The sequence below is a fragment of the Hipposideros armiger genome, unplaced genomic scaffold (genome assembly GCF_001890085.2).
Source record: "Hipposideros armiger isolate ML-2016 unplaced genomic scaffold, ASM189008v1 scaffold_3, whole genome shotgun sequence".
Taxonomy (NCBI): Eukaryota; Metazoa; Chordata; class Mammalia; order Chiroptera; family Hipposideridae; genus Hipposideros; species Hipposideros armiger.
The window spans coordinates 5706062-5715408 of NW_017731353.1; the positions used below are offsets into that span (position 1 = coordinate 5706062).

Genomic DNA, 9347 nt, shown 5'->3' on the forward strand with positions numbered 1-9347 from the left:
TGAGCGGCCAGCAGCCGCAGTGAGCGGCTGTCCAGAAGCCGGCGACTGATCTGCCTCGCCCAGGAAGAGCGCAATGATGGTGCCAAATTGGGCCAGTGAAGCAACGTCCTCCACAACTAGACTGAAGAACAAAATGACAGCAACTTGTCTGTTCCCCATCCTCCAATTCCCCAATAAAAAAAAAATAAAATAAATAAATAAATAAGTAAATAAATGAATAGGTTCCCCTGTGGGGTACTTCACATCTCTACGCTTCAGTTTCTCCTCCTATGAGACGTAGGTAGGAGGGAGATTGACTCACAGGATTATTCCGAGGCTTACTGACATGGAAGCATTCAATAACTATAAACCATGACAGCTCCGGCTTTTCAGTCGCTAAGTGCCTACTAAGCCCCCCCCCAGAGTGTCAGGCACTGGGGACCCTCCAGTGAACAAGTCCCAAGCCCTGGCCTTCGTGGGGCTTAGCTCAGCCTAGGTTGTACAGCCTAGCTCCACTGAACGGCCTTGGGTCCTCCGGAAGCTTCTGCTCCAGTCCCCTCCCCCTCACTGCCCCATGTCTAATTCCTAACTACTCTTCAGTTTCATCTTAGACATCATTTCCTCCACAGCCATCCCGAACCCTCTCTGACTGAATCAAGAGCTGTGCGAAGTACAAGCGCCCACATTTTACTCCTACCACAGAACCGCCAGCTTTATACTCTAATTGCCCACTGATACACTTACTTCATCATCAGGCTGTCTTCTAAAGGGTTCACTACTGAAACCTCAGTACCCAGCCCAGTGCTGGGCAGAGGAAATGCTATCTGCTAGAAGCATCGCTGAGGACGTGTGAGCCACCGCCCCGTGCGGAAGTCAGCGCCAGAACCTGTTTCCTCTCTGTCGTTCAAAGCTGCCCACACTAAGCTCTGAAAACAAACAAATCAAGCCCACACAAGTACATACCCCGAGGATTCTTTTTGTCTTTGCATCTTTCTTTGAATTCGAGGATGATTTTTTTCATAAGTTCATCAACAGCCGCATTGGAAGGTGCACACACAAGGACACGGTTTTGTTTGATTTTGGCGCTGGAGTTTTCATCGGAATGCCCCTTCCTCGGGTTCTATGGTTTGACACACACACCAAACAAATAAAAACCGCTGATGAGAACCAGTATGCAGTTTTATAGTTTTTCTCTACTTCCACGTATGTTTGAAAATTCCCCTTGTAAAGAGTTAAAAATAAAAGCATCTACAATTTTAGTGATATTAAAATTACTCTGGGCCAGCCAAGTGGCTCAGTTGGTTAAGAGCGCGAGCTCTGAGCAACAGGATCACCGGTTCAATTCCCACATGGGCCAGTGAGCTGCGCCTGAGCAGAGCTGCCAACAGGAGGTGGGATGGCTCAGCTGGTGAGAGCACGTGCTCCTAACAAGAAGGATGCCGGTTGGACGCCTGCATAAGATGGTGGGCTGTGCCCACCTGCAACTAAGATTGAACATGGCACCCTGAGCTGAGCGACCGCGAGCTGCCAATGGGCAGCCGGATGGCGACTGGACTTGGAGCTGTGCTAGCTGCGCTCTCCACAACTAAGACTGAAGGACACCAACTTGGGTGTTCCCCTCCCCCAATTCCCCAATAAAATCTTAATAATAAATATAAAATTACTCTGGCATGAAAATCTTATCATAACTTCTTTGAGCCTGACCTTACTATCCACCTATTTTACTCAATACTCAATCCAATCAAAATGTAGCCCAGGAAGCCACTCCAGACAGTCTCCTGGCATTCGACATGATCTATAATAACCTATAATAAAGCCAGGAGACCACCATTCTGGCCTTTGGGTTTAGTTTCACCCAAGACAGCATTTCCTGCTCTGTTTACTTGTTATAACCTTCTCTCCCTCTGCCATCCCCTTCACCCATAAAGTCCACATGATACCAAGGAGATACACAGAAGTAAAGGGAAAAGGCACGTTAGCACTTGTTGACATGCCAGTCAGTTCAAGTCAAGTTCCTGGATGCACTCGGTGAATGGCACGGATGTCCCCCCGGCAACTCTACCTCTGTCAGGAGGCGGTAGAGGAGGCCAACAATAGTTTTCGATTTTCCTGTTCCAGGTGGTCCATGAATCAGACAGATCTTGGCAACTGACGGGGATTGTTTCACCATAGCATATGCAGTTTCTATCGCTTTCTTTTGGTCTTCATTGAAATCTCTCAAGTAGGTAATCTATACAGAAGACATTAGGGAGAATGAGGTAGCCTTCCTGTAAAGATCAGGCAAGATCCCAAAGTGACCTTGAATCTAAAAACCATTTTCACGACTGGAAAGAAAATCTCTTATAACTGTCTGTAGACTTCAGCCCACCTATAAATACGACTGCATTTTTATTTATGAGCCTTATAAAGATAACAATAAACTGTCTATACTTTTCTTCTATTTATTCTTTGGTTCTTCCCATTTTAGTCAATTCTCTCCTTAGTAAAATCATTCCAAGACTTTCTTTCCTAACACATGATATAGTGGAAAGGGCATGGATTTTGGGTCAGATGAGTCGAAACCTCAGTTTCCCTCACAAGCTAGGTTTCTTAAACTCCTAACCTCCCTTAGCCTCAGCCTTTGTCATCCATTAAATCTGGGACAGGTGAGAATTGCCTGAGATAATGCATATGAAAACCCTAGCACACAGCAGGAGTTCAAAAATACGACTTTCCTTTTGCCTTTCTCTGTGTTAGCTTCCTGGCACTTGCACACAGCACTTACAGTGAGATACATGTCCACACATGTCACTTTGACAACTTCATCTTCGTACTTGCAGCCATACCACTCAGTTCTCCTACTCCTGAATTTTATGACCTAACCTTAAGCAGGCTGATCAGCCAACATTTCACTATTGCTCTTCAAGCATCTTTTCAATTCTGTGCTATTACCTTCCTCCTCACGAGGGCAGCTGGCTACGCTAACACACACTCTGCAATATGGATGAAAACCAAGCTAACGACATGAGTGAATGTGTCTTTGCGGCAGACGCCCACAAATGCAGAGCAGGTCAACACAGCATGGTGCCTCAACATCCCGCCAGGAGAAGTCCTGACTTTCCCCGTTAGCATCCAGTCATCACTCACAATTCTCTCCGACGTGGTAGTCAGTAAATCTTTTGTACAGAAGACCATGGGGTCTGGATTCAGGATAGCTCTGGCCAGCTGGTTCCGACCACTCAACAAAGACATGGCTTTCAACTTCCTTTGTGTAGTCACCAGAGAACTGATTACAATACATTTCACAAATTCATTTAGCTTGACTGGCAAATTATCTTGACTCTGGATGGAAAGGAAACACTCCGACTCCCCATTACGCACTATCACCAAGAAAGAGAAAAGGCAACTTCAGTTACCAGTGAATAACAGTGTCCAGCTCAAAAGGTTATTCAGAATTAGGCATCTTATATCTAGATTTTTGTTACGTGTGATTTAAATAATTCAGTAAATATTTACTAAACGCCTCCTAAGAACCAGGCCTCAATAGGCTTCTTTTTCAGGAGAGAGAGGCAGAGAACCAAATACACGTCAGGTGGTGCTAAGTAGGTGCTACAAAGAAAGCAGACAAACGGGGTGGGCAAAAGATGAGGGATGGAGGGGGTACTAATAGCCTACTGTTGACCAGGGCATTACCAGTACTATAAACAGTCGATTAACACATATTTTGTTGTTATATGTACTGCACACTGTATCCTTACAATAAAGCTAGGGAAAAGATGTCATTAAAAACATCATAAGGAAGAAAAAAATACATTTACGGTATTTAGTGGAACAATCCACGTGTTCAAACCCGTGCTGTGTAAGGGTCGGTTGTGGAGCAAGCACACGGCTGGAAAACACAGCTGAGCGGATCCGACGGCCTCTCCGATGCCCCACCATTCACTTACTGACTGAGGTGCGGCGGAACTTGTGGACGTAACCACAGTGATAGGCCTGGGGCTTCTGCAGGGCGTCTCTCTCCATGTCGTTCTCTCCACTCAGTCTTTCAGGAACCAAAAACACCAAATCATTCTCCTTTGGATGAAGCTGTTTAGCTAGTTCACATTCGTCAAGATAAACTATGAAACAATAAGAAGTCAGCATTTATTGTAACAGAATTATTTTAAATAAGATTAACTTAAAGGAAACTAAACCCTGTCCTAAGTTCAAGCACGTGTACAGCACTAGAGGACGTCGTCTATACTTCAAAATGGTAATCGAAGCCAGTCAACATTTTCAAATAGATTATACAATATCATAAAATGTTTCTTAAAAACTGCTAAAAAGCCAAAATAGACATTTGAAACTATACTTTGATAAATCAAGGATGCACACTAGAAGTTTTAATCTAACTACTAAAATTGCATAAGTATAAACTGAGGTATAGTTTCCAAAACAGGGAAGAAAAAATGAGAAGTGGTTTAAAAATAGGAAAAAATTTAAGTACTCAACCAAAACAAAAGGTGATGTCATATGTAATTATCCATTTGTTTCTAGTTTTCCTTTTACAGTTGGTTCTTTTTTTATTCACCTCTACTAATGTACTAGCTTGAGTTTCATATACAGAGAGGTCTCATAGACTAGTATGGTCCTCGCTAAGCAGCTCAGAGCTAATATAAAGGAGCCAGTTACAATGGATTGAAAGAGAAGTAGATTTAAATCAACGTATTTGAAATAATAATTTTTAAAAACCTCATTGGTCAACACCAGTGCTTGCAGTGAATTAACTCATTATTTTGAAAACTGGTCCGGAGTCAGGTACTTATTCTACCTTTCTTTATAAAGTATAACACTAAGTCAGCAAATAATATGGAGAAATTTCTCTCTATAGAACTAGTCCAGCTAATAAGAAATGATCAAATAAAAATACGACCATTTTGTGTCCTTTAGTAATCAGCCAAAGCATTAAGCATCAACAGCTGTAATGTTACAAAAAGAGAAATTAGACAGCATGAGCCTCCTGATAAAGGAAAATACCACCAACTATGAAATATTAATAGTTTGGCCAAAAATAATAAATCTAACTTGAATCTGATCAAACCTCTAGATCCAATTATCAATGTACAGGAAATGCAAGATAGAAAAACATACACCACCACCAGGGGGACGCAATCAGCAAAATCCAGAAGTGAGTAACTAGACAGGGTCAATGACCCAATTTCTTCAACAAATAAATTACGAAGAAAAAAACATTAATGAGAGCACTGTAGTTTAAAAAGACATAACAACCAGTGTCAATGAGTGAACGTAATTTGGATCTTAATTCAATCAGGATGAAAAAAATTGTTATTTATGGGGAAAGGGGAAACCTGAACAACGATTAGCTATCTGATATTATTGATAATATTTTAGCAATGAAATATTATTTTATTATGAAGTTTTTAGGTCTGTATCCCTTAGTAGTCACTGAAATAAAATTAAAAATGACAAGAAAAAAAATATCTAACCAAAGACAATCTGCCAAACCTCTCCACAGAAAACTAAAACATTATTGAAAGTAAACCTAAATCACTGAAGATATATACCTTACGCATTATTTAGAAAATCAATATTAGAAAGATGTCAATTCTTAGCAAATGTTCACTTTCTTTTTCTCTAAAATGACACTACTAACCAAGGCATTCTTAAGGCATACAACAAGGTAGGCAGACTTGGGCCCTGGCTATTAACGCTTCTTATAAAGCTAGACTAATTAATCAGGCAATGTGACAGATTTGGGCACAAGGGTGGGCAAATGACCCAATAAGAAATGAGTCCTGAGAAAGATCCATGCATTCAATGGCCACTAGATTTATGACAAATATGGCACTGCAGAGCATGGAGAAAAGATAGTCTTCTCAATAAACAGCACTGGGATAACTCCATCTTCATTTGGAAGAAAATTAAACATGATCCCTACATCTCACTCATGCACAAAAATCGACTGCAGGTTGATAAAATAACTGATGCTCCAGAAAAAGGGTTGGCAAACTTGTTCCGTGAAAAGCCAAACCTTTTCTTTGCAGGCCATGTATGGTGTGTGTTGTATATTCGTCATCTTTTTTTCAAAGCCCTTTAGCAATGTAAAAGCCTTCCTGCAGGGCAATACAAAACAGGATATGGGGGAGATCTGCAAACTGCGGTTTGCTGACACCTCTTCCAGATGTTTAAGATAATGTATTTACAACCTGCAGCAGGGAATAAAGGTTTCTTAAATGAGGCACAGAGCAGTAACCACAAAAAAAAACCCACAAAAAAAACCAAACCCAAGACATTTAACAGAAAATGAACAGGAGCCTTGAATAAGCACTTACCCAAAGAGGTTATTGCAGCATCTACTAAATATATGAAAAGGTGCTCAACCTCCCTGATTATTACAAAGGCTATTACAAAATAAAACCGCAAAAGGCCATCAGTACACACACACCAATCACTGAAATTCACGACAATCAGTACAAATGTATGGGTGAAGACGGGGGGTGACTTCTCACACACTGCTGGGGAATCAGGTTCGGCATTACCCACCCAAGCTGAATCAGGCATCCCCTGAGATTCAGCAATCCACTCTGGGCACAGACTCAACAAAAAAGCCCTCAAGAAAACACTAAGAGACACGAGAATGATCACAATGGTATTATCCATAAAACGCTGTAAGAGTTGACACAGCAGGTCTTCCTAGTGCATCACCCATCCTGGGGATGGTCTTGGGGAGCCCTGATACAGAGGTCAAAACTGCGGAAAAAAATGTCTATCAGCAGCAAAACTGTGATATATTCGTACAATGATACATTACCACAGCAATAAAAAAAACCAAACATGCACACAACATTGATGAACTACAGACATGTTAAATGCGATGTGATTCTATCATCCGATCAAGAGAAATGCCAGATAAATTAGTGATTTAAATATTTAAAAAATATAAAAATAGTGCAAGAAAATATAAAAGTATTGATCTCATTTCTAAGACCAAGGTCAGAACCATAAAGAAATAAATATGGTAGTTTTGAATATGTGAAGATAAAAACTGTCTCTGCCTCAAAAACTGCATGTGAAATTAAACAGCAAATAATGAAATTGAAATAAATATCATTACAATGATAAATACAAATTAAGAAGAAAACAACCTCCCTAACAGAAGGAAAAAGGGTATGAACAATTATCCTTGTCCCCCAAACTCAATAATACAAACGACCAGTAAACATCTGGGGACAAAAACCACAACCTCAAATGATACGCATTTTCATATATTAAAATTGGAAAAAAAGTTTAAACTAGCAAATGAGGGCGATGTACGCTCTTATATCCTATATGAGAAGTGAAATTGATATTCCTTCTTGTAGGCAGGGGCAGTATGAATCAAAAGTCTAAAAACGTGCATCTGTCTGACCTAGCAAAAAGATTTACTCAGGGTGTTCTAATAGTGAAAAGCTGTAAACAATGTACATGTCGAACTAAAAATGACTGGATAAGTGCGAGCTCTGAGCAACAGCGGTTCGAGTCCCAGCCCGAGCTGAGCTGCAGCTGAGCTGCCAACAGGTGGTAGGATGGTTCAGCTAAAAAAATTTTTTAAATAAAAAAATAAAAATGACTGGATAAATGGACTATGAAATCCACTTACAATGGAATAACTAATATTAAATATACTGTGATTATTTAATAACTCTGAAAAGACATCTACAATATTTTAAATGAAAATAAGTCAAATGCAAGCTTCATGAAGGCAGGAGTTTAACGTTTTCTTCACAGCTCCATACCCAGCATCTAGAGTCATTTGGTATCAGATGGTATATAAACAAAGCCAATAAATGCTTGCTGAATAAATGAATGGCCACAAAACAGGTAAAATGCACCCCCCCCACCACACACACACACACACACACACACACACACACACACATATAAAAGTCTGGCAGTAAGATATACACTATGTTCACAGGATTCTCTCTGAAAAATGGGAATTGTGGGCGATGTTTATATTACTGCTGGCTATTATTATCTGAATGTTCTACAATGAATATATAGTAACTTTCCCCCAAAATATATACATGTGTTTCTTTTCTGAGGTGAATCCATGGAGTAGGATGTTTTTTGGGGGGTGGGGGGTAGATTTATACTTTTTATTTTAAAGAGTTCTGAATTGTGGTTTATTTATAATTAATACATAAATGAGATATGTGTCTGACATATCAGGAAGATTTACTCAGAATCTATAAACACTATTATTACAACCCTCCCCACCCCTTCCTGGTCAGGCCCCTTCACTCACCCTCTCTTCCCATGTCCAGCTTCCATGGACACTCCAGCCTGTGGTTTTCTAATTACATAATGGTTAAACTATACATTTTATATTTATAACTGTCCCAGTATTTACCCTCATTAAGACTTTAACACTCTTTGTTAGAGGTTATAAATTCAGCTTAGGAAACGGATGTCCCAGAAAAGTCAAACAATGATAATGTTTCCTCAAATAGAAATCTCGGGGGCCGGCCGAGTGGCTCAGTTGGTTAAGAGCTGGCTTGGGACACCAGAGGGCCCTAGTTCGGATCCCACATATGAGGGCCAGTGACACTGCCCTCCACAGCTAAGATGCTGAACAACAGCTCAACTTGGAGCTGGGCTGCCGTGGGTCGCTGGCGACGGCGTAGGCTGCAGCCCCTGCTACAGTGGGTTGCCAAGGGCTACCGTGTGTGGCCAGCAGCCAGCGTGAGCGGCCGTCCAGAAGCCGGCGACTGATCTGCCTCACCCAGTAGGAGTGCAATGATGGTGCCAACTTGGACCAGTGAAGCAATGTCCTCCACAACTAGACTGAAGAACCAAACAACAGCAACTTGTCTGTTTACCTTCCCCCAATTCCCCAGTGCTGTTCCCATCCCCCAATTAAAACAAACAAACAAACAAGCAAACAAAAAATAGAAATCTCCGATTATTATATGGTATGTCCAAGTTACATTAAGAAAGAACTTACCTACAAACTCCCAATATTTTTTATAATCTGCAGGATATTTTCGTAAATGCAGCTGATGGAATTTTTCTTTATTTGGAGAGCTCATCCATTCCTGGGCCACCTATACAAAGCAATAAAAGCAAATTAAGAAAGCAAACACATTCTGGGAAGCCAATACTAAACCGCAATTTTCCAAAGTAAGCAACAGTAAAATCCAGAACCTAGAATCCCAGGTGACAGCAACATTAAAAATTAATTTGGGGGCCGGCCGAGTGGCGTGATGGTTAAGAACTGGCTTGGGATGCCAGAGGGCCCCGGTTCGGATCCCACATTTGAGGGTCAGTGACACTGCCCTCCACAGCTAAGATGCTGAACAACAGCTCAACCTGGAGCTGGGCTGCCGTGAGTTGCCAGCGTTGGCGTA

At 41.2% G+C, this 9347-nt stretch overlaps 1 protein-coding gene across 1 annotated transcript in view; it reads right to left on the reverse strand.

Moving 5' to 3' along the window:
* SETX (senataxin) overlaps positions 1-9347 on the reverse strand; it is a 79620-nt gene that overhangs the window by 42517 nt on the left and 27756 nt on the right. Inside the window, exons 11-15 of the mRNA XM_019641744.1 lie at positions 8945-9044; positions 3906-4076; positions 3106-3338; positions 2042-2209; positions 943-1099 (exon numbers count right to left, since the gene is read on the reverse strand). Coding sequence (XP_019497289.1) covers positions 943-1099; positions 2042-2209; positions 3106-3338; positions 3906-4076; positions 8945-9044 — 829 coding nt within the window. The remainder of the gene's footprint in view (positions 1-942; positions 1100-2041; positions 2210-3105; positions 3339-3905; positions 4077-8944; positions 9045-9347) is intronic.